The sequence below is a fragment of the Pelodiscus sinensis genome, chromosome 9, assembly GCF_049634645.1.
Source record: "Pelodiscus sinensis isolate JC-2024 chromosome 9, ASM4963464v1, whole genome shotgun sequence".
Lineage (NCBI taxonomy): Eukaryota > Metazoa > Chordata > Testudines > Trionychidae > Pelodiscus > Pelodiscus sinensis.
This window is the reverse complement of record NC_134719.1, coordinates 39,151,894-39,177,137: the sequence shown is the minus strand read 5'-3', so window position 1 is coordinate 39,177,137 and position 25,244 is coordinate 39,151,894. Positions and strand designations below refer to the sequence as shown.

Genomic DNA, 25,244 nt, shown 5'->3' with positions numbered 1-25,244 from the left:
TCCAATGTCCACCATGAATGAGAAGTTGAAGACAAGATGCCTGCTTTTTCTTTTAAGTCATTTTCCTTTTAAGTCATTGGGAATCTTTCCATTGCCATTGATGGGAGCTGAATCAGATACAGCCTGGTGAAGGTGTGACTTCAACTTACAGTGTAACAGTCATAGCTACACCAGTCGAGGGAGGTGATGTGTCTTACACAGCAGTTTGGGGCAGACTTAATTCTCTACAAACTGCAGGTCCTCTGTTCCACACAAACCCCGTATAATATATTACCACGTACTAAATCTACTCTATAATAATTTTATAGCAAGCAATTGTTTATGAATGCTGTATCATTTGGGATGGTATAGATAGGTCTTTTGTTAATATAAACATGCATTCTATAGTGCAGTTACCTAACATTGTCCTTTTGTTCTGAACAAATGTTATAAAATTCACATGGCAGACATTAATAATCATTTGAGTTCAAACATTTTTGTTTATTTTGATTCTGGGATCTTGCATTGATGAGACTTAGCATCAAGTTTACCGGAGCAGTTGACAAAAGCTTCCCTTGTCGACCGCGCCGCGTCTAGACTGCCGCGCTGTGCTGCATCAGCTGATTGTCGGCACTGTGCGGCAGCCATTTTTATTTTAATGAAGCAGGGATTATTTAAATCCCCGTTTCTTTGACTATGCCTAGTAAACTATTTTACATGACTCCGTCGACTGAGCCATGTAATCTAGACGTACCCCGGAGAAAAGAGAAGGGCTGGTTATTCCTGAGGTGTAATGGGAGTTAATTTCTACATGTTGTATGCTGTAGTGATCAGAAAAACAAAACTGTTTCCTTCCTCTCTAGTGTAAACATCCATGTTTTCAAAATCGTACTAAACTAACAGCGCATTTTCATTCAATAATCAAATGGGATTTCCTTCTGATTTTATTTTTTTATTTTTAGATGTTACCTTCTTGCTTACTCAAACTGAACCACCTCCAGGAATGGCAGATTCACAGAACTAATTTGGTGAAAATTCCTGAATTCATTGGAAGGTTTCAAAATCTCATTGTGCTGGACCTATCCCGAAATGCCATTGAAAAGCTACCAAAAGAGATTGGTGAGTGGTATTTAAAAACAAAAACAACTCTTCTGTATTACTCACTAGGAGCACTCATCAGGATTAAGCAGCCACCACACCCAATCCCATAATTTTCATTATCTACAACCTTATTTTCAATAAGCAGACCAAGAACACTTATACTATGGTGAGCCAACACAATGCAGTTTAACATCAGTATTTCACAGCTAAACAGTTCAATTTATTCTTCAGACTCAAATATTCAGGTGTATTCTCTTTGATTATTACCATTGCAGGCCAGCTACCTAACCTCCAAGAGCTGTTTCTCAGTTATAATAAAATTAAGTCTGTTCCCAAAGAGCTAAGTAACTGCATCAGCCTGAGAAGACTGGAACTGGCTGTCAACAGGGATATCTGTGACCTTCCACTTCAGGTCTGAGAAAAACAATTACTTTTATTTATAGGTGTATAGTAAATGTTTTCACTAGCCAAAAAATATTCTCAGGAAAGAACTGAACTTGGACTTTAAAATGTCATTGCATTTCTACTGGAAAGTCTTGCATTACCTGTTTAATGGGTTGTATTCACTTTATTTTTAAGATTTTGATTTTACAGATATTTAACACGTGCATAAACTATGTTTACATGAATAGTCCCATTGGAGTCAATGGGATTAACCACGTCAGTAACTTTGCAGGGATTAAGCCTAATTTTGCCTATGTTTACAGGGGAGCATATGGCAAATGCTTAGCAAGGGTAAACTGGCATCAAACCATTAGTTTTAATTGGACTACCCTGTTTTATACCAGCTGAGGATCTGGCTCACTGGCTCAACTGTGACCTTAGTAAAGTCACCTGTAAAGGATGAGTACATAGTTCAGAGTGGCCAAATTGCAAGCCACAAGTGGTTCTTTTACAGTTAGGTTACTGCTATACTATGCCTTTTTCTGCAAGAGGCAATGTAAACGAAGCGCAGATTAGCATTTTCCCATGCTTCATTTGCATACTCTCTTTTGTTCTGTTTTTGTGCTGGGGGGTTTTGCGCAAAAACAGGCAGTGTGGCTGTGGCGTTTTGCGCAAAGTGGAGACGCATAAGGATCGTGTGGAAAAAGGGGTCTTTGTGCAAAATGGCCATGGCTAATCCTTGCTTCATTTGCATTGCCTCTTGTGGAAAAAGTCAGTGTAGACAAAGCCTTTAAGATTGGCTCATGGAAATTCTCTCCTCCATTCTCTGGAGTTTGGGCTTCTGCCCAGTGGCAAGGTGGTGAGGGAGGGGCTTCTGCCTCATGAGGCATGCCTACCAGTACTCCCAAGTTTCAGCAGCAGCAGAGCTGAAGCCCCAAGCCTCAGCAGGACACCACATCTCTCAACGGTTGTTGTGTGTTGCTTGGAGGTTAGTGGGTTTGGTCGCCCAGGCATAATTCATTCACTCCCTCTTCAGTTGTTGGTCTCCCTACAAAGAATGCTGCTTGTGATTATGGTTTGTGTGGTGCAGACACAGAACAGCTCAGAGTAATAACTTTTGCTTTCCACTTACTTCAGCTGACTCATAACTGATTAAATATATATAAAAAGGGGTCCATTATCTCCATAGCAGTCCCTTGGCTACGAAGTAACCAAATACTTGTATTTATTTATTTGCATTACAAAAATCACAACCCTGACAGTTATTAAAGTAACTTTAATCCCCGCAGACTTCACTGGAGACTGAGTATGCTCAATGCCTTGCAAGTCCAAACATTCAGTCTGTAAAATCCACTGGGAAGCTTTAAAATAAATATAAAATATTAACTGAATAGCCAAAGTTACCAAATCCATCTGGTTGTTGTTTAACTAGCACAGTTAGCAATATTCTATGAGGTCAAATGCATATTTCCTGACTAAAATAAATTCTAAGACGCTAGACCAGAATCTTATTTTACTAAAGTCCCTTTACATCAGAGGAGTAATAGTGTAAATGAGATTCTGGCCCTCATTCTTATTTCATACAACCCAGAATCATTTGTCTGGCATGGATTCTACTATTCCAGAACATGTTATAGTGTTTTTAGAATTTTTCAGATTTGTGGCCAAGATGGTTAAATTGCAGCTGTGACAGAACATCACTTACTGCGCCATCTAATACAAATGTGCATTAAAGAATTATACTAATGAGCCTTCCCTTTTCTACTTAGCTCAGTGATCTAAAGAAGCTTTACCATGTAGATCTGAGTATGAACCAGTTTACTGCCATCCCTTCAGCTCTCCTGAACATGCCAAGTCTAGAATGGCTAGACATGGGGAGCAACAAACTTCAGCAACTCCCCGATACCATTGACAGGTAAAAAAAAAAAAAAGACCCCCAAAACCAAATACTTCTTAGTTTTAATTCTATGCACTGAAAATCTAATTACCCAATTCTGTTCTAAAGTTAACAAAATAAAGTAAGCTACTTAATAGTGTGCTGCTTATTTTTAAATGGAATCATCTACTTATACTATTAAAATAATTGGAATATCCCAAAGCAAAATATTTCACTGAGAGAACTATTTTTTTTGTTCAGAAGGAAAATTGCTTGCAACTGAGTTGATAATTATTAAGAGATTACATTCCTGTTGTCAAATCAAATCTTGCTGTAGAAATGTTCAACTTGGCCATGTCATAGGGTGACACCATTGAACATGCACATGAGCCAAGGATGCAGATGCCAAAATCTGCATCCCTTAAAACTTAATCATCCCACTAGTTAAACTTACAAAGTACAAGTCAGACATAGGAACAGTTTTAAGAAGCAATATAAATAATGTGCAGATAAAATCTACAGAATTTAATTAATCAAATGACATCTCCCTTACCTTTCTGTCATTAACTTGCCCACAGAATACACGTTCCCAGACTGTTAAAGAGTTGCTGCATTCTTTAGATCAGAAAAATGACTGTTGAAGTGAATCATGTCCTTTAAATGAATGAAAAAACTTTAAAAACGAATGAATAGTTCTGTAGTACCTTACAGATGAACAAAAAATATAGATGGCATCATGAGCTTTCATGGGCACAACCCATTTCTTCAGCTGAATTAAATTTAAGAGGTCCAGGTTCCAAATAAATAGCAGAGAAAAAGAAAGAATCTGGACCCTAGAAATGAACCTGGGAACCTGGACCCCTTAAACTCCGTTCATCTGAAGCAGTGGGTTGTGCCCACGAAAGTTCATACCATCTACATTTTTGTTCGTCTCTAAGGTGCTGCAGGACTATTAGTTGTTTTTAAAGATATTTCTATTACAGACTAACACGGCTACCCTGCTGAAACTTTTAAATCAATGGTTATTTATCAAGTATTTCCTAGTGCTGGATTAAATATAGAAACCTCTATTTCTACAGAATGGAGAACCTACATACTTTATGGCTCCAACGGAATGAAATAACCTATTTACCAGAAACCATCAGTAATATGAAAAATCTGAACACTCTTGTTCTCACCAACAACAAACTTCGGGATATTCCTGCTTGCATGCAACAAATGACAAATCTCAGGTAAAATATCAATAATATTGCAGGTACCTGAATCCCCTCCATCATATGGTGCACAATGTTGCATAATAAAGAAGAGATAGGAGCCAGATCCTCAGCTGGCGTGAAGTGGTATAGCCCCATTGAACTCAATGAAATTACAAATTTATGCTAGGAAGGACTTTGGTCCAGAAAGTTATGTGACGGTATTGAGTTATTTCATTTCACAAAATGGATAAATTGAAAATGTGGATTAGGGTCCCAAAAAGTTAAGGGAATGTTTAGGTTCTTCCTGATCTGTGGGGATTGTGGACACTGGCTTTCAGTGGAATATTTGGGTATCATTATTTTAGGCTCTATCATAAACCCAAGAACAGGGGCAAAAATTGAAAAGCAATAACTAAAAACACATAAAAGGAGAACTTTTTATAAAATGTATATTTCACTTGGGGTATTCAATGCCACAAGGTATGAGTGTGGTCAAGAACCTAGAACCCTTCAAAAAAGGATTGGATATTAGGATATGAATAATGAAAATATTCATTTATATTTGATAAAAATGTATGAGTTAAATCTTAATGCTTCAGTACAAACTAACCAGGAAGTGACAGGGAAAAACTTTTGAATCCTTATGGGCAGATTCTTTTACTTTTCACTAAGGCAGGATTCTTGCTGCTTTCTCTTAAGTACTTGGTATTAGCCATTTTCAGAGGCAGGATGCCAGACTGAACCTGAAGAGCTACTCAACACGCGTCCCATGGGTTACATGCGGCCTGTTTTTTTTGCGGCCTGAGGTGCAGTTTGGGTTTATGCGGGGCTCAACATGCGGCCTGTGGGTGAGAGCTAAAACAAAAAAGTAGTCATTATAATGGTCTTTTGTTGATATGGGTTTTAGTAGTTAAATTCCTGAACTGTCATTGCTCATTAAAAGTATGGGTGGAAATTGGGTAAATATTGCATTTTATTAATATCAGCAGAACTGACTTAAATGGGGCCTGTGTGTTGTGTAGTCTTGCCTTAATCTTTGTATTCATGCATGTCTGTGTGAAAGAAGCTATTTGCATATGTATTTGCATGTATATGCAACCACACTTAAGTTGCGGCCCTCGGAATGTGCTGTGAATAACATTGTGGGCCCCAGCGCTACCAAAGTTGAGTAGCCCTGATGTAGGGTGTTATACCAAGCTTGCCTATATGTACTTGTGTAAACACTGCTTGAACTACCATGATAAATCAGCAGTGCAGCCAGGTCTCAAGATAGCCAGTCAAGTACACACCCATGTGCTCTGATCTAGTATGGCAATTCCTGTTTTCTAATTATTTGTAGATGTTGTTATAGCTAGGGATTCATAAACTCTGCAACAGATAATTTTATTATCAAAAACAAAACATGTTATGTGCAATAGCTCTATTGAGGAGGGAGGGATAGCTCAGTGGTTTGAGCTAACCCCAGGGTTGTGAGTTCAATCCTTGCAGAGGTCCTTTAGGAATTTGGGGCAAAAATTTGTCAGGGATGGTACTTGGTCCTGGTGTGAAGGCAGGGGACTGGACTTGATGACCTTTTAAGATCCCTTCCAGTTCCAGGAGATAGATTTAAATTAATGGAGATTGCCTAAGTTAACTATTGTTCTGGTTTCAGAATAAACATCTGTTTTTATATCTTGTTGTCAAAGTATAACAAAAATGTATAACATTATCTTACTGTGCAGTACAAACATGTATTTAAACATAGGGATAGTAAGAACATCTCAGTTTGAGATCCCAAGTTTGCTTGAATTGGCTTTGGCGTTGATCACAGGTATTAAGACCTAAATTTTCAAGTGTGTGCACAAACTATTAAACATGATAGTGATTCTATGTTAAACTGTACGAACTACAAGTGTGACATAGGAACCATTTTAAGAAGTGATACACTGTTCAGATAAAGACTCTCTAAGTCAGTTAAAACAAACACATACCACAATATCATTAAGTATAGAAACTACCTGAAAGATAGTATCCTGAGAAATTACCCTTTGTTATATGTTCTTTTGCTGATGCACTGCTCAATGCAGCCCTATTTAGTTTTCAAACAGTTGTTCTCTTATGGGATACAAGATTTCCCAAAGTAATGTTTTCTGATGAATTACCAGATTTGTCAACTTCAGAGACAACCCACTGGAGCTGCAAGTAAATCTTCCCCCATGTGAGAATCCTGAAGAGGAGGAGGAACAGGAACTATTTGGTATTCAGTTTATGCATATGTATATTCAAGAGTCACTCAGCAGAGCAGGTATGAAATTTGTATTGTCCATAAATAGAGTATGAATACAAAATATTACAAAGCATGACAATGCTGGTAAATCATGAAGAATTAGGGTGTCTACACTGGAGCTGGAAGGTGTGAATTCCAGTTTGAGGAGAGACAGCTGAGTGAGCATGCTAAAAACAGAAATGTGGGTACACCTTAATATGATCAGGTCTAAGACCATAGATAATATACTTGACCGAAAAGCCTCTCCTGTCATGTGTTTCACTGCAGTGACACTTCTATTTCTAGCTCACTAGCACAATCACAGCTAGCATGGATACATCTCCTCAAGCTGAAAGCTAGACCTTTCGGCACCACTGTACACATACCCTTTGGCTAGAGGAGTGTGGGTCCTTTCCTCTCTTTGCCTGGGGGAGCTTAACAGCCCCTTCATTCTTGGATGTGCTGTGAAGACCAATGACATAAGGGACACTGAAGAGGGAGCAGCAGGAGGAACTGATGCTTTTCCCATAGGCTATGTCTTCACCGCGAGCTCTTCTGGCAGAAAATGTGCTAATGAGAGGCTCATTAGCATAAGTTTCAATCTCATTAGCATATTTTCTGACATTTCTTTTTGCGCAAGGAGTTTTTACGTTGGTTTTATTTGCGCAAAAGCCCGATTTTGCGCAAGATCATTATGCCTGTCCTGGAGAGGCATAAGCATAAGTCCTCATTAGCATATTTTCTGCAGGAAGAACTCACAGTGAAGACGTAGCCATAGAGTTTCCACCAGTAGTTGGAAAAGCACCAATTTGGGGAAATTTGAGGTGTTTCCAGGAAGATCCAGTCATCCAAGTGAAATACATTTGCTATTTCACTCTGCTTCCAGCCTTATGATAAAGTACACCAACTAGCGCTGTTTGCTGAGAGATAAGGACTGGACAGTGAATTATCTATAGAAGCTGTAAATGAAGGTCAGGATTGAGTTATCTTAGTAGCACATCATTAGTCAGTGTCCCTTTATTGTGTCTATTATGTGAACAGAAAATTTCCTCAACAGAGGGTATCAATATTTCATCTCATGAAATTAACCCATTTATTATAAAAATTGAAAAATAAATTGCTAAAATAATGAAGTTTACTTGAAAAAATCATGTCAATTTTAGCTTTTATTTCTCTCCATGTCAAAAGCTTTATGGATGGGAATGTAATTACTAAAACAATGAGGCGGCATTTGATTTCCAGCTAAATGTTTTTCTGCAGCCAATTTCACAGTTAGAATTCATGAAATGAAATTATAGGCATAGAAAACAAAATAAAAACACTCATGATGTTCAGAATGGAGACTGGTTATTAAGCATATAAATTTCTTACATTTTAACTTATTGTCTTTCAGAAAACCTGGAAAACTGTACACCTGTTGCTTCAGCCACCACTAATAATAATGAATAAAATAATTAACCTGCCAAACTGAGCTTTTGTAATTGGAGAAAAACAAATTCTACTTCTGAACAGAGAAAATGCTTTTGTAGGTACAGAAAGACTAAATTTATTTTGTAAAAGTACTGGATCGGTGAATAAGGTTTTTAAAATATCCAGGCGTTTTGTAGAGTTCTGTATCCTGCTCATTCCAAATCTGTCTCCTATTACATAGTTGGTTGGAGTACTGAACATTGACTTGGTTTAGCTGTCAAGAGTACATTCTCCAAGGAAACAGTAGAATCTGTATAGTACTGTAATTCAGCATTGTACCCTCTTTGTTGTAAATATCTGATCCGTCCATGGTCAATCAAGAGTTTACAAAGATGGCCGATCTGCTTTCGTTCTTCAACAGTAAGTAGCCTAGCTCCAAAACAAAAAAACACATGAATTAGTCTAACACAAATGGTTCAAGATCAGAAAACTATAAAAACTGTAACTGATGCACTTCAGTGCAGATAAAATGTGACTATTTTGGAATAAGATTTTGAAGCCTATTATGTCATTTTAATGTTAATGTTTTTCATTTTAAGTAAAAAAAAATACAGATGGGCATGTTTCTGTAAAATGAGACATCCTGACATCTAGTCTTTCAGCTATAAATGACTAATCAATTATTTCTACCTTCCTGGAGACTTCGACATGTTACCAAAAAATAAATAAAATAAAATAAATATCACCTACCCTTGCAGACTATCAAGACTGCATTCAATTCTGTTGGGTGCTTGCTCATGGTCTTCTGTATCACTGCTATGGTCTTTGCTCTTTGCATCAATGGTAGAGGCTTCAGTGATGGTTTCTCGCATGCCACAAGTGGCCCAACTACTCATTCTCTGAAAATAATTGAATTCCACTGGCCCAAGTCCCACTGTTCTAAAGAACTCTTGGCCAACATAATGCTTCCACTGACACCTGTGATGGCAACAGAGTGCAATAACAATTCCAGCCACAGGCTTCCAGTTTTCTGTAACATTCTTTCCACTCCTTTTATCAGCAGAACTGTTAAAAGCTATGTCTGTTTTATCACTCCTGAAACGTTTAGGAGAAGGTTCTTCATTTATTTCATTACATTGGGTTGCATAACTTTCAATCAAACATCTCAGAGCAAGATCTGTGAACAAATAGCTATGTTTTAAGAAGTTTTCAAACAGGATACTACATTTATACTGGACATACAGGAAAGAAACTTTCCTCAAAAATACAAGATCTGTGAACAAATAGCTATGTTTTAAGAAGTTTTCAAACAGGATACTACATTTATACTGGACATACAGGAAAGAAACTTTCCTCAAAAATAAGGGGAGCATAAAAGCATTATACAAAGTAATTGTAAAAACAACAAGTTGATGAAATGTACTAAAATACTGACAGTTACTTTAAAATGAGATACATTTATATATTTCAAGTTCAGTTTACCAAATATTAATGAACTTACAAAATCAGAATAAGACCGTGGAGACACTCTGTACCTCTAAAATAGCACCCTGGAGACCCCATATTCACTAATATTAATAAAATTATGACACGTTTTGTGAAATTCATGCCTTGTGAGTTATTTTAAGTCTTGATCTGTTGTACACTGATATCTTATTTGGATTGTATGTACTATCATTTTATGTGAAGTTATGAAGTATTGATATATGTACTACTGAACTATATTATGAAGTTAGGAGATGCCAAAAGCTGGCCTTTCAGTATGGACAAAGGATCAACAATCACAGGCCAGGCAGGCATTAATGGTTCATCTGGAAGAATCCAATATCACAGAGGCTTCTCAGAAAAGGCACATACATAGTGGATTTTCTAGCAGCTGGAGGAAGGTACAAAAAGGGAGATAGTGACATCACCACTTGGCCTCACCCCCCCTCTAAATCTCAACACTTGGGAAATCATCTGGAAGACAAAGACTTTGAACTAGAAATTGAATGGAAGGGATTGCAGTATGTGCACTGAGGAACTGTAAGCTTCCTGCAACATCTGTTGGGGTAAGAAACTGTTCACTTAAAATTTCATTTAATCTGTTAAAGTTAGAATTTAGATTGTTTTTATTTCCTAAATAACCAACTTTGATCTCTATGCCTGCTACTTGGTCACTTAATCTACCTTTCTGTAGTTAATGTGTTTTTGGTTAAGTATAAGCAAGGGCTATTGCATGTCCACTACCCTCTTGTTGGAGTGGCGAACTTATGAACTGGCTTTCACTATCCAAAGGAACCTTGAGTAGTGTACGGGAGATTGAGGTGCAAGGCTAAGAGCTGAACTGATTGGTGCATTTCTGTATGATTCATGAGGGGCTTAGAGAGCATAATACATCTGGGTGTAGGGAGTCACATGCTGATGGTTGAGAGATCACAGTGACTGAAGGGGTGTTGCTGCTTGTTGCTGATACAAGAGAACCCAGAGAGAGAACCCAGGCAGGTGACACTATGGTCCCGTGATTCTAGGTTCTACTCTGAGAACCCTGTCACAATCACCTAACCTGCTAGTGGTCAATATTCTTGAGAATATTTGTTCAGCATCTTCCTGGCCTTTTTATTACAAAAGGATGTTTATGTAGAAGTTGGATCGTATACTTTTATCCTCCATCAATTTATAGGCCTAAACTCTATAATCTGGTCTTTCCTTGCTTGGCAACATCTGTGGTTCGGCATCTATGAGTGCTCCAGGACAGAAGCACTCACCGGGGAAAAACTGGGAGCCCCAGGCTCAGTAACTCCTCCCCCAGCCTCCCAGTGGTTCCAGCGCTCTGCTAATAGCTGATTTGCAGCTTTCAAGCTCAAGGAAGTTGAGAGAAAAATGGGGGAGGGGGACATTCAGGGATAGGGCAACCGCCCTTCTTCTTTCTCTGCCCCCTGTCTCTGCCTTTTCAATGCCAGCCCCTCTTCTGCCACCAGTGGAGTCCCGCAGTCAGCAGCAGAGGGGCCAGCATTGACCTCCCCTGATATGGCAAATTCCTTGGTCCTGACGGTGCCAGACCAGGGAGGTTGAACCTGTACTTAGAATGATAAATACCATTAAAAAGATACGATGGTTAACAGTCTCTCTGTCTCTCTCTATATATATGTGTACACAGACAGACACCGGGGGGTGGGGGAGGGAGACTAGAAAATATACATGGCATTGCTCAGGTCTTAACTCAAATAAGTTTTGTTTTTCCTTCATTTAAATCATTGCTCTGGGCGGGGGCTGAGAGGTTCAGTATGCAAGTTGCCCCAGGGAGAAAGGATAACCCTCGCCCTCTGTCACCACAACAGCATGGGGCCAGGTGAGAAGCATCTCTTATGGCTGCTGCAGCTGCAGCAGGCATAGCCGGGGAGAGGTGCATTGTCCCCACAACTGGGGGACACACAGACAGACAAACTTTCTTTACACATGCATTTACTATCATACCCAAAATACCTTTACCCATATAAATAGGTTGTAATGCTGAAAAAAAATTGCTTGAAAACATCTTGAACAAGTTGAAAATTATCTTATTGAAGATAATAATAGGGGTGAGGTAGAATAGGTCTAGAGACCCGCCCCTGCTGGAGGCTTTGTGGCCCTGCATAACTCTGTCCCAGAACAGAGCAGTGAGAAGTCCGCCAGCCTGGAAAAGCTGCAGAAGAGCAACCAATACAAGTTGCTGGTGCAGCCATTAAGGGGACAGAAAAAAGGCAAGCAGCGGATTAGAGCTTTGAGTTGCTGTGTGGAGCTTGACAACGGAGGACTGGCTGACTAGATGAACACCAGGACTGTGGCTATCTCGCTGCAGTGAGATCATTAGACACAACTGAGCCCAGAAAAGGGTGCAAAAAGACTGGATGCTGGCTACCTGAATAGAAGAGCAATAGGACCACTGAAACATCAGAGAGGGCAAGCTGAACCACAGGGGACTGAGCATGGAATCTGGCTAGTCCAGGCCAAGGTACCATGGGCCCTACTGGTTTGGCTGCAGACTAAGCCCAGGGAAGGATGCTGAAAAGGACACCAGATGAGGGTACCAAGATGGGCCCTAGCCCAAAGAAAGCAGTGCCTTGAGGGAGAAGCCTTAAAAATATAGCCCCATACCATGGCTGAAAAAGAACTTGGACTATATATCCTGGAGGGGGGGAGAGGGGGAGACTGTGTGTGTTGCTTGGCAGGAGGGCTGAACTGCTGAAGACCAGCCAAGAGAACTGGCCTATGAGTGCTTGTGAGAGGCAGGTGCCAGCTTGATACAAGACCAAAAAAGAAAAGGCTCAACAGCTACCAAGTGAAAGGGAACCCATCCACAGGAGGGGTTTGCCCCATTTGTAAAAGAACTGTGTCTACAGGCACTAGCGGACAATGAAAAGGGGAAACGCTCAATGGATGAGTGCTGATGCTGTTACCATTTTGCAGAACGTTGTTTTTCCTACATCGTTGTGTCAGTCTAGACCAGAGGAAAGAAATCTTATGAAAAACATATTTGTATCAGTTTAAGAACACAGCTACATAAAACATTTATTCTTCATTGTTCTATATACAACAATTAACTTTTATTTCCAACTGGATATACTCCCTTGTTGCTTGTCTTCCATTATGCTTACCATCATTCAACTGGTGTTCCTCTAAACTAAAATCAATGAATATTTGCAACACAACTGATATTGCAAAAGAACTGTTAGAAGCATCATATTATTCAAGAAGATTAGAATTGGCATTCCACTTTGTTGCTGCATTTACACGAATGCATTTGTATAGTTCATACCTGTTGCCACACCACATAAATGCTTTCCAATTCCTACCACAGGAAGCTTTTCTTTCTCAAGAATAGGTATTTTATCTGAAAGAAACAGAACCTGAATTACTGGAGCTGGACACCATTTTCTGGGTAACATCAGTCTAACACACATAACAAACAATAAGTCAGAAAACTCAAGTAAAATTCCTCACTCAACACCTTTTCATTAAAACCCTTCAATTATCCGTATCTTCAAAGGCCAAGATGAAAACAAAATAAAATTATCGACAACTAAAAAGACTATACCTACCATATGTTTAAATTGTATATTTTTCTTCCTTTTCAACAACTTCAAATTGTGCAAAGGGTATAAGTTTCATGTAAAAGGGAATTTTTAAAAACATTCATTGTTAGCTGCTTGGAAATATATCTGTTGTTTCTTACATATTCCATTCTAGTCTGCAAACATTGTGATGTTCCCAGTACAGTAAGAGTCAAAGCTTCTCTTTGTACATTAGTACAAAAGCAGGAAAGTACAAAGCTCTGAAAATACAAGTCGAACCTCCCTGGGGGCGTGAAAGAGAGAGTTTGCCGGACCAGGGGAGGTGTCCGCTGCGACTGGTGAGAGCCAGCTAGCTCCCTGTCTCTCACTCCCTTTATCCCCTTCCCCAGCTGGGCTGTGTGCCCTCCAGCCACCTGCCCCCCGGACCCTGGTTCCCAGGGTCATCTGGGGTTCTCCAGGTCTCCTAGCCCCGTGCTGCTGCGGTTCTCTGGCCCTGAGCTACTGCAGGTTTCTTGGGTCTTTGGCCCCCAACGCCACAATGGTGCAGGCTGCTGGAATTCAATTTCACCATGCTGCTGTGGAAGGCCAGGCTGCTCTGGCCCCCGGCTGGCCCCTGGCTCTGCATTGCCACAGGCAGCAAGGTTTCTTCAGCTCCTGGCCCCATGTTGCTTTGAGCGTCCAAGGTTTCCCGGCCCTGCACTGCTGCGGGCTGCTGGGCTTCTCTGGTCTGGCACCAGTACTTTTATGGGGCTCCAGTCCTGATGCACCCAGCTGGGTTGCTGGACCTCCTACCATTGGGCTCTGGGCTCTCAGGTCCAGGAGAATTTGTGGTCCTGTCGGATGATGGCTGTTGCCAGACCAGAGAGTACTGGTTTTCAGAGGTTGAACCTGTAGTTCTTGCTTACTGTGAGAAGTTCAAGCAATTTTTGGTATGTCTCCTTCGTGAATAAATCAATCAAAACTTAATTTATCCATAACAATTTCCTAATAGAGAGCAAATCAATAATCTGTCAAATACTACAAAAACCCCAGTGCTCCAGAAGACACTGTTCATACATAGCTGGCCAAGTTAATATCCATGTACTCCACTCTGGTAAAGTAATACTCTGTATCTCTAGTTTACCAACATCAGTTGATCTAGTCTCCCAATTATGCTTCACAAATGGGGAACTAAGGGAGAACTTAAAACCATGTTTCCATTAAAATCTTTGGGAGCAGGACTGGGCATCAAGTCTAAAATCATAGTGACAGCCTGTGGCAGAGTTGGTTATAAGTTTCAGGTTTTGATATTCTTAGTCCTGTACTTTAATAAGACCGTTTGTCCTACCCAGGGATAAATACTGTCATGTAACTTTTAGAAAAATCAAGTGAATGTACAGTTCTGAGATAATAAATATAAGAAGTGTATACATACATACCATGTTCCGTTTGTACACCCACTAGCAAACATTCTTGCTTATTGTTTATAAAATGTTATTCTCTGTATTCTTTTGTCCTACATATGCCATTCAACCATTTGTATGACCTGAACATACATGATTTAACTATGAAAATATACCTATAAGGAATTAAGTAAATGTGTAGTACCAAAACAACTACAGTATATTCTACTACTGTGGTACACCAGATGGGAACTGAGGCTACGTCTAAACTACAGGCTTCTTGCGCAAGAAGCTTTTTTTGGAAGAGATCTTCTGAAAAAACTTCTTGCGCAAGAGAGCATCCACATGGCAAAAGCCCATCGAAAAAGCAATGCGCTGTTTCGAAAGATAACGTCCAGACTGCCTGGACGCTATCTTGCATGTAAGCAGTGATTGCTATGGACAGAATGGCCATCAGAGCACCTGTGCTTTTTCCTTTTCCCTCTTCTTCTGAAAAAACTCCCATTTACCTGTCCACACACACCTTTTTGCGAAAGAGCTCTTTCGCAAAAAGTTTTCTAACTCGTAGAATGAGGATTACCAATTGCACAAAAAGCCCTCTGTTTTCGATTTACTGTCGAAAGAATGCACTCATAGTGTGAACATAACTCAAGTTTTGTTGGAAAAACAGCCTTTTTCCCAACAAATCTCTGTAGTCTAGGCATAGCCTGAATCATCCATGGCCCAAAGGATGGATCCAGTTAAGTTTTCACAACATAAAGAAAGGTATGGAGATAAATATTTATTTAAGATTAAATACAAGACCTGAATCATATTGCCAATGTGTAAGAATATATTGGTTAGGATGTGGTAATCACTTTTACCCATTTAACCAATGTAATTTCTATATATCACCATAAACCACCCACTATCTATAAAGTCGAAATATGTCTGTTAACGGTACTCTTTTGAATGTGGTATTCCAGAGTCCAAGTGTTGTTTTGAGGATATCTGAGACTTGCCTCACTCAGTCATGATAACTGTTATCAGAATACCGCACAGCTAAAATACACGAGTGAAAACCTCTAACCCTAAAATTGTTAAGGTTTCCTTGTATTTGGTGTTTCTGCCCCCAAAATAAAGTCCTGTAACTTCTAACACTATTTGTACAAATTATCTTGAAAATATATAATCCCCATTTAGTAACTGAAAACAAAAGTACAACATAAAATGACCAAAACATCGAGTAGTAATAGAGAGGTAGCCGTGTTAGTCTGATCTTGGTAAAACAAAAGGAAAAAATATGTAGCACTTTAGAGACTAACAAGATAGTTTATTAGGTGATGAGCTTTCGTGGGCCAGACCCACTTCTTCAGATCATATTCTGTCTGGCCCACGAAAGCTCATCACCTAATAAACTATCTTGTTAGTCTCTAAAGTGCTACATATTTTTCCTTTTGTTTTACCAAAACACTGAGAACAGTCTTCTAAACATTAATATAATTAATCTACCCTAAGTGTAAAATGTTCCTACACTCTGGCACTATACAATCTACATTTTAAGCAACCATCCTATTACTGCTGTTATACAAGCTAAGTAGCAACTTACTTAAACATAAGTGCTGGATATCAACTTGAAGCCTTTCAAATATGTAGTCTCTTTTTCTGTGTTTACCATCTACCTGTGCAAATAAGATATAACATTATTAAGAAGTGTTGGGCATTAAATTACTAAATTACAAGAATGTGTTAAGGTTATTAATTTTCTGAAAACAAAACCAGCCCCTTTCAAATGAATACAAACATGTTCAACATCAGTCAGCAGACATCTTGTACCCCCACTGCGTTACTGACATAATTTATAACTACAATAAGGACCAATTAGACTTTCCAGAGCCTTTTACATACAGAGAGAGAGAGAGAGAAAGAGAGAGAGAGAGAGAGTGTGTGTGTGTATTTCACCTTTTTAAAAAAAGGTAATGAGACTTTCTGAGCAAAGGCCACATTTACCAAGAACAATTCCAAAAATAAGGCTTTGTCAACTCGACAACAGACCATCTTCACCTTGAATCGTGTAGTTGCTCTTTCAACAAGCAGAAAGTGAACATTTTCAGCATCTTGTACAGCAATATCAACCCAGTGAGACAGCTTTCCTCGTCCAGCTCCAAACTCAATAAAACATCTTCCTGGCCCAAGCAAATGTAATTTTTCCATGTAACCTAAAATAGAAGCCTACAAACTTCAAAAGATTATTTATGAACCAAGAAAAAGATACACTCTGATTACTTCTGTGGGAAAAATGCTAACTTAACTCTCAGTCACCAGCCTCTCCCATAGCTCTTATTGATTAAATAACCATGCTGCAGTATGGCAACATCTCTTTCATTAATGCAGGGGTAAAGATGTTGTGGATCCAGAGTGCAGGGGAAATAAGACATTATTTTCCTTCTTCTAACACCCACAGAATCTTATCCACTGGCTTTTGGAGGTAAAGTTAGGAACCAGGTGTACATTGGAGTATTGTTCTCAAAAAATCATGGCAAAAGTCACATGGATGTTCCACTGGACTTTCGTGAAGCATCCCCTCCTACAAAGCCTTCTCTTTAGCTATTGGAGTTGTATGCATTATAGAAAGGAGCAGAAGGGTACCAAGAGAGCAGTGCTTAGAGCATTAACCTAGCACTGGAGAGACCTAGGGTTCAATTTCTGCTCTGCCAGTAGGCAAGTTACTTAGCTTCTTTGCATTTCAGTCCTTCACCTACAAAATGGGAATAACAGTACTTCCCTATCTCACAAGAGTGTTGTGAGGATATATTAATTAAAAAAGATGAAGCATATTGAGATCAAGTGATTGAAGCACTATATAGAAGAGATAGTAATTATTATTATTCTCATGGACCCTTCTGTCTTAGTCATTCTCTGGTTTCCCTTTCCCAAGAATTTCAAGGGTTTCCTGTGTTGGAAGTCTGCACCCTCCACTCAATCTGTGCCCTATAAAAATCCTCCTACTTAGGAGCACAATTCCCTGAAAATACCATAAGGCAAATCTCAAGAGCTTTTTACCCTCTCTCAGGGGAGGGGATCATCTAGTCCAGTGGTCCCCAACCTTTTGGGGCTGCCAGGCACCCGGGGGCAGGGTTGCTCATGCGCCGCGTGCCCGGAGCTGCGCACGCGCCACGTGCCCGGCACCACACATGCACCGCACGCTCGGGGCCCAGGGGGCAAGAATGGCTTGGGCTGGCCCTGGTCACTCGGTGGGCGCACATAAATGCCCCGGCAAGGGCCATGGCGCTCGTGGGCATTGCAATGGGGACCACTGAGCAGTCTCATGAATGAGAGGGTAAGCTTGTTAGGGTTAGGGTAATCTACAATGTCAAAGCACTTATGGATAAAATAGGTGGTTGATACAGTGTAATTCCAGTTAACTAGGATTTTGAATAAAGGGAATTCATACAGTGTGTTCTCCATGTAGCCCTACGTTACTTAATAGCATGTCTATTTATTTGAATTCCAGTTTATCTAAAACATTCTAATGCCCCCCCCAGCCATCTGGATAAACAGGAGTACACTAATACTTAAACTGGTTGCAGTGGGTACAGTCTGCAACTATAAAACTTCCTTAACATGAAATAACTGATAGTATGGATCAGTGGAATCCATAAGAAAACTACAGTAAAGACAACCACAGCTATTAGTAAAGCAATGCCCATACCTGTTGCTTCAAGTGCTTGAAAGCAGACTCTCCATTCTTAGGGTCATTTAAGGCTTCTTGTAAGGCCTGATGGGACAACATTTGATCCTTAAGAATTGGCTTTATACCTGCATCAAATGCAAAAGCACTCTTTATAGGTTCAATTAAAAAGGCTAATTAATATTAATCTGGCTCTCACCTGCATATTGCTATGACTGCAACACAGTACTTAGTATGCAGATTATTTGATTGTCTATAGACTGAACAATAAACAATAAAAGTGAAAGAAATACTATCAAATAGTTTAGGTCCACAAGATGACACCTTAAAATTATGATCTTTTATTTTAATCCAAAATGTGAAAATTTCCCTATCTTCTGCCACCAACAAAATAACCTACAACACAAGCATTGGTCCCTGTAAGCTTATGCAATTACTCAGGAAAGATTCAAATGCTGCCCAGCTGATTATCAGAGTGCCTACAGCTAGGTTTTCTGTTTCTAATGGTGGTGCACATTCACACATAAAAATGTGTGAAAAAAATTATTAAAGATTGCACATAACATTTCTCCCACACATGGATGAAAAAGATTAGACAAACATTGAATACAAGCATGACTGCTCTCTAATGGTTCAGAAACAACAGTTTACTAATAAATGCTTTTCCCAGAGCTCTGCTGTCATCATCCAATAATGGTGCACACAGATGAACATAAACAAAAGTAATAAATTTAATTCAAAATTAATTCTTACTCAAGAGAACAAATAAGACTGACATGGGGAAAAAATACTAGCTAACAGTGTCATCTAGGCAGTTCTTCAACCATTACAAGATTTCAATTTCAGATCATGTGAAGTGACAAAAATATGCACTATTATTAATCTCTCCTCTTTTTTAATCCTAGAAGATATTTAACATTCCAAATAGCCATGAAATATTGATCAGTTCTGGCGAGAGCAATTTAAAATATTTTCAAATTAAGCAGACTCACCTTTACTTGCTTTTTTCAGCTTTCTAATTAAGTCCTCTAATTCTTCTTTAGATAGGGAAGAAATTGGTAACTGCTGGAAAAAAAATACAGAAAACAGAAAGGCTCTCCTTTTATTTTATCTATTTGTTCCTTAAAATAACAGAGAAATTGACTTACCTGTTCTTCAGGTACTTCCGTTGCATCTGTTAATCCTGCATTAATATCTTGAACAAAGTAGGCCTTAGTAAAAAAACACCAAAAAACCACACAGCATGAAAACCAAAGAAAGACAGAACAGCATGTAAAGCAAAAGAAAGTGCTTCATAGTGTGTTTACAGAAATTCACCTAGGAGAAGTCAAATCATTACAAATGAAGAAACTATGTCTGAGAAAAGATGATCTCTCTGATTGTTTTAGGACCCAACTGTGCAAGCACTCTCCAGTATGTGTAGTGCTTACTAACATGACTAGCCTGACAGATTTCAGTGTGACTAAGCCCCATAGCAAGCACTACACTAGTAATGCTTTTGCAAGGAAGAGTCCTGTCAGCTGCTAGCATTTTCTTTGTATCTTATTTGTACTATAAAAATCAGTAATCAAAGGAATTTCTCTTTTCAAGCAGTTGTTCTTTAAGCTTCTTGATTATTGCCATTTCATATATACAAGCATATTTTATGCTTTATATTTAGGGAGGTAAGTGAGTAGTCGATAAGCCTAAACTTATCAGGTAGTTGACTTGGCTACTTGCTCCCTGCCCTTTGCTGCCTCTGTATCAGAGGCAGCAAGGGGGGGAGCCAGCTTAAAAGCTGGTTCCCCCACCGCTGGCACTGCAAAGACGGATGAGAGGACAGGGGCAGGGCAGGCTGCGGCGAAGTGGCCCAGGCTGCCCCTGCAGCAGCCTCTGCCCGCAGCCAGCCCTGGCCATTGCAAACAGAGGTTGCTCTGGCAGCAGTCTATGCCATGGTCCGGCCCAGCCACTATGAACAAAGTCTGCTGCTGGATCAGCCTCTGTTCGTGGCAGCCAAGGCTGGCTGAGAGCAGAGGCTGCTGGATCTGGCATGAGCTGGGATTAAATAAGCCTGGCTCAGACTGGTCCGGGATTGTTGAGGCTCTGCATTTTAAATGTAGTGGAAGCCAAGCTGCCTGCACGCTCGGCTCCCAATACTTTTAAAGTGCACATACAAATTGCATCAACTACATAATCAGTCAGTTACCTGCCTCTTAACATCCCTATTTATATAGTCAAACAGATGTGTTGGCAGCACAGTAATCATCAGAAAGAAGTATAATGCAGCACACTGGCATCTGGATCACTGAATATATTTCTGAATCCAGTTCTCAATTATGGGCAAAAGCCAGTTACATCATGTAGCTATACAAGGAAATCAATGCTTTTATCACATAGTAGACTAGACAATTTTATGACAAGGGTATGGGTGGACTGCTTCCATCAACAATATTATTCAAGGATAATAAATACAAAAGTAGAGCTGACTTAACATTTTGATTGCTATACTAGGGATGTTAAATTTAGATTAATTAACTACATCGAATAGTCGATGGGATTTCCATCAACTATTTGATTAGTCTATAAGGGCGCCTCTGCCTTTGAACTGTAGCAAGAGCCCTACTGGGTAACACTCCAGACTGGACAACTGCTTAGAAGTTGGCAGATCATGGCTCTCTGACTTTGCAGCCTATGGAACTTTGAACAAATGCACAAATTCACCCTTCCTCCACTCCACTTTGTGCCACTACTTGGTTTATACTAGTCAAATATGACTATCTGGAGAAGTAGAATTTAAATTATATCACTTACAGGCTTTGGCTTTGCTCTTGAATTACACTTTTTTAAATGTTTTTGTAATTGATCTTCATATACTGTGCTAAAAATCAGAAAAAGAGACATGAGCAATGACTAAGTAATAATTTTAACAATGAACATACAAACATATATAAAACACACTTACTGTTTTGGGTCAAGAGGGCATGGAATTCTTTTCCTGTCATTTTCTTCCTAGTTGGAAAGAAAATGTTTATTTAGTTAGCACATGATTATGGTAGTAATTTCAGATTTATGTCTGTCAGTGACTAAAAATAACAACTCTTGTTAGCCTCGATTTATTGGAATTAGGTCAAACGGAAAAATAAGCTGTATTTCAGTCAGAGAAATGAGGAAATTGAACTGGCTGATGGATGAAGGAACACCAAGCAACTGAAAGCCTTTATACATCACTATGGTGACCATATTTTCTGAACCAAAATTAGACACACACTAGCGATGCCCCCTGACCTCTTTAGCTACACCCCTTGCCACAAGAAGCCCCCACCACTAGCAGTAGTACTCCAAGGGGCAAGATGGACACAAGACCAGAAGTAGTAGGTGTCATGTGACCCCTCTAAGAATTCCTCCCACCATCCTCTATCAATAGGAATGGGTTTGGCTTTCACAGGACCCTCCATGCAACTACCCTGCAGTTGCATTAACCCAATTTGTATTACATTAACTCATGGGGCGGGCGGGGAGAAGTGTTCCCTCTAAGATTTGCCTCCTATTAGCGGAGTGAATTTTGTCTTGTGCACCAGTATTGAATTCATGAGCTCTTGTTTGCATTAGGGATGTACTAGTATAGTCGCTTAACCGACAAGCAAAAGTTTATAGGTTAATGCTATAGACTACATGCATTTCCCTCTCCCTGCCAGTAAATTTGTTAGCAGGCTGGCCAGAAGCCTGACTCAGTCCTGGCTTGCGATGGGTCCAGGACCTACTCCTGCTGTGGCTCTGCATTTAAAGTGTATTAGGAGCCAGGCAGGCAGGCAGTCTGGTTCAGTCCTGGCTCACACTGGGTCCAGGACTTACCCCCATTTCAGCTCTGTAATTCAAGTATATTAAGAGCCAGGCAGGCAGGCAGCCCAGCTCTGTTCTGGCTTGTGCTGGGTCTGGGAGTTCAACCTTCCCCCCCTCATAGAGAGAGACTGCTGCCACCCCATGCTACTGCCTCTTTCTCAGAAACACCAGCACAGGGTGACAGGCAGCCAGTCCGCAAGGAGAGCTGATTTTTATACTGGCTCCCCTCGCGGACCAGCTCCTGCCTGGCACCCCATGTTAGTGCCTCTGATACAGTGGCTGCTGGCCCTGCCCCCGGGGACTATAGAATAGTCAACTAACCGATAAAATGTCACGAGGTTACTTGACTATTCAATTAACTGATATTTAACACCCCTAGTTCAGATGTGTGCCACTGTGGCACCCAAGTTATTAATAAATATCTTATAAACCTCTCCCTTTCCCCCTCTGCTGCCATATCTCCCAACCTCTTCACATCCAATCTGCTACCCAAGTTCATTCTGCTGCTCCCTACCCCTCACCTACCTCTGCTGTCTGGCTCCTGCCCTTTGGGAACTTGCCCCCCTCCTTATCCTCCTGACCCCCTGCATCAACCCTTCTCTTCCCCCTGTGTCCACCCCCCCTCTAACCCCACTCTGATCATCTGTAGCTACCCCTCCCCATCTCCTCTCGTAACACCTCCCTCTACACACCTGCCCTGCTTCTCTCCTCTGGTGCCTGTCCCTCCCCTCCACATGTCTGCCCTTCTAATTCACCCCCACAATTCTCTAACACCTGCACCTTTACTTACTCCTGCACCTTCCTAATACCTCCCTCACTGCCCCTGCTCTCCTTGCCCTCGTTCTTCCTGGTGCCCACCCCCTCACCTACTTTTGCCCCAATTCCCCTCATGCCCCTCTGTGCCCTCACACATGATTTGCTCCATCCCCTGCCTTCCTCATGTCTGCCCCTCCCTTCAACCCCTCTTCTCCTGGCACCCATTCCTTCCCTCTCGCTGCCATTGTCCCTCCCCTGTCATCTCCAAGTATCACCCTGTCCACTCCCTTCTCTCACCTCCACTTCCCTTCCCTTCCCCCCTCCTGCCCTTTTCCTCATTGTCTCCTCTTGGCACCCTGGCATTTTTCTCTCCTCTACCCTGCCCCTTGGTGCCTGCCTCTTTCTTCTCCTGCCCTGCCCCCCACCTCAGCACAAGCCCCTTTCTCACCCTCACTTCCCCCTAGTTCTCCTCCTGCCCCTTCCCTCATCTCTGCCTTCGACATGGAAAGCAGTTTGCGGGGCCTGGAGTGATGGTCGTGGTGCTATTTTTAGTACCGCGGTCTGGCCCCAGAAGCCCCCACAGCTCCAGCTGGAGTCAAGCTGCTGGAGCCACCTGCAAGGACCGGGACTGCGGTACTAAAAATAGCACCCCAGGCAACTTCCACTTCCAGTCCCAGCACCTTCCAAGCCCAAGTGCACTCCACCGCGCAGCACGTCAGCTGGGCTTTGCGCAGCTCCTGCTGGGGCTTCAAGGCATGAAGGTCTAGGAGCGGCTCTGTGGGGCTTTGCCTTGAACCCACTCAGCCCCACTGGCAGCTGCAGCCACTGTACTAACAAGCACCCTGCAGGAGGAGGAGGCAGTGCCTCCCGACTGGGACCCTATGTGGCAGAGGTGGTCTTGCGGGGGAAGGGAGAGGCTGCACACCACTGGAAGCCAGCCTGGCTGCCTGCCGGCAAAGCTCCAATGGAGCTGCCCACACTCTCTGCTGGAGGAAGGGAGAGGAGGCTGCTGCGCCGTACGAGGAGTAATGGCAGAGAGCCATTTCTTGGTTGCTTCTTCCCGCAAGCTGGTGTCGCCATCAAGTAGTGAAATGTCCAGTGGGGCTTTCCGGGATATTTCACTACTTGATGGGGCACCAGGACAGAGTATTTAAATTCAGACCTGTGATGAAAAAATCAGGATGTATGGTCAGCGTATACATCACCAGGAATTACTCTTTACCAGGGCTACTCAACATGCGGCTGGCGGGCCACATACGGCTCACAGCCCTCTTGTTTGCAGCCCACTGTGCCATTTGGTTTACGCGGGGCTCAACATGCGGCGCACAGGTGGGAGCCAAAACAAAAATGTAGTCAATATAATGGTCTTCTGTTGCTAATGCATTGTAGTAGTTAAATTCCTGGACTGTCATTACTCACGAAAAGTGCTGTCGTATGGGTGGGAATCGAGTCAATATTGCATGTTATTAATATCAGCGGAACGGTTTTAAATGGGGCCTGCATGTTGTGTAGTCCTGCCTTAATCTTTGTATTCATGCCTGTCAGTGTGAAAGAAGCTATTTGCCTGGATATTTGTACGTATGCGCCACCCCACTGAAGATGCGGCCCTGGCGATGTGCTGCGAGGATGAGCGTGGCCCCCGGGCTTCCAGGGCTGAGGAGCCCTGCACTAGGGGAGGTTCTAGCTCGCTCTGTCCGCAGAGGCCAGCAGTGGGGAGGTGTCAAGAAGGCGCGTGAGGCGATGGCTGGCTAAGGCCGTACCAGACGCACCCGTCATTCGAAGCGCAGCCAAGCAGACAGAAGGAAGCCCCGCCCCCCGGGACGCTACTGAGGAGCTAGTTAGAGGGTCTCAGCCAGGCCCCCCCGCTGCAACAATCCCAGTCGGAGACCCCGGACTGCGCTGGCCTGGCCTTCCCCCGTCACAGGCCGGGCTGCCCTGGGACTGGGAGACAAGCTGGGCCCCTCACCAGCCCGCGGAGACACCTGGCGCGCTTGGCCTGTCTCTATGGCGCTCGCCCTGGGGACACGTGCCAAGCGCGTCCACTGAGGCTATAAAAGAGCCTGAGGGCGGGGCACGCTCCACCCCTTCCTGAAGCCACACAGGTGAGGGGCCCTTCGCCCCGGTACCTCCTGCTGCCCGTGCTCCCCGCAGAAGCGTTTCCCCTCAGCCGGGATCATTTTGCAGAACCGCTTCTTCCGCTCCACGAAGTAACCGCAGCGGCCGGGCAAAGGAGCCCCGCGACCTCCGGCCGCCGCCGCTGCCGGCTCGGCCGCCATCTTGGTGCCCCGCCCCCGCGGGAGCCGAGCGCCAAACTCAAAGTGCAAGATGGCGGCGGAGAGTCTGTTCAGCCGCTTGGTGCCGGTGCAGGTGAAGTGCCAGGGCTGCGAGGACAG

General features: G+C 42.0%; 3 protein-coding genes across 5 annotated transcripts in view; 2 read left to right on the top strand and 1 right to left on the bottom strand.

The window, feature by feature from the left end:
• The window catches only part of LRRC39 (leucine rich repeat containing 39), a 14,643-nt gene extending 6,333 nt beyond the window's left edge, over positions 1–8,310 (top strand). Inside the window, exons 4-9 of one of the 2 annotated variants that reach the window (XM_006119823.4) lie at positions 942–1,098; positions 1,356–1,492; positions 3,234–3,379; positions 4,420–4,572; positions 6,681–6,820; positions 8,175–8,310. In XM_006119823.4, the coding sequence (XP_006119885.2) occupies positions 942–1,098; positions 1,356–1,492; positions 3,234–3,379; positions 4,420–4,572; positions 6,681–6,820; positions 8,175–8,230 (789 nt within the window). In that variant the 3' untranslated portion in view covers positions 8,231–8,310. The remainder of the gene's footprint in view (positions 1–941; positions 1,099–1,355; positions 1,493–3,233; positions 3,380–4,419; positions 4,573–6,680; positions 6,821–8,174) is intronic. The other variant, XM_006119824.4, reaches the window with a different exon arrangement.
• On the bottom strand, positions 7,930–25,127 carry TRMT13 (tRNA methyltransferase 13). 2 transcript variants are annotated; one of them, XM_006119822.2, is made up of 11 exons: positions 24,978–25,127; positions 21,218–21,264; positions 21,067–21,133; positions 19,425–19,487; positions 19,269–19,341; positions 18,298–18,404; positions 16,650–16,817; positions 16,195–16,267; positions 12,969–13,043; positions 8,942–9,368; positions 7,930–8,620 (listed from the first exon to the last, which is right to left on the bottom strand). In XM_006119822.2, exons 1-11 carry the CDS (start codon positions 25,125–25,127, stop codon positions 8,425–8,427), a joined length of 1,446 nt encoding a protein of 481 aa, XP_006119884.2. In that variant the 3' UTR covers positions 7,930–8,424. The 2 variants fall into 2 exon arrangements, with proteins under 2 accessions (XP_006119884.2, XP_075792727.1); XM_075936612.1 differs by having other exon boundaries at positions 19,269–19,338.
• The window catches only part of SASS6 (SAS-6 centriolar assembly protein), a 31,426-nt gene continuing 31,293 nt past the window's right edge, over positions 25,112–25,244 (top strand). The window contains exon 1 of the mRNA XM_075936611.1: positions 25,112–25,244. Coding sequence (XP_075792726.1) covers positions 25,177–25,244 — 68 coding nt within the window. The 5' untranslated portion in view covers positions 25,112–25,176.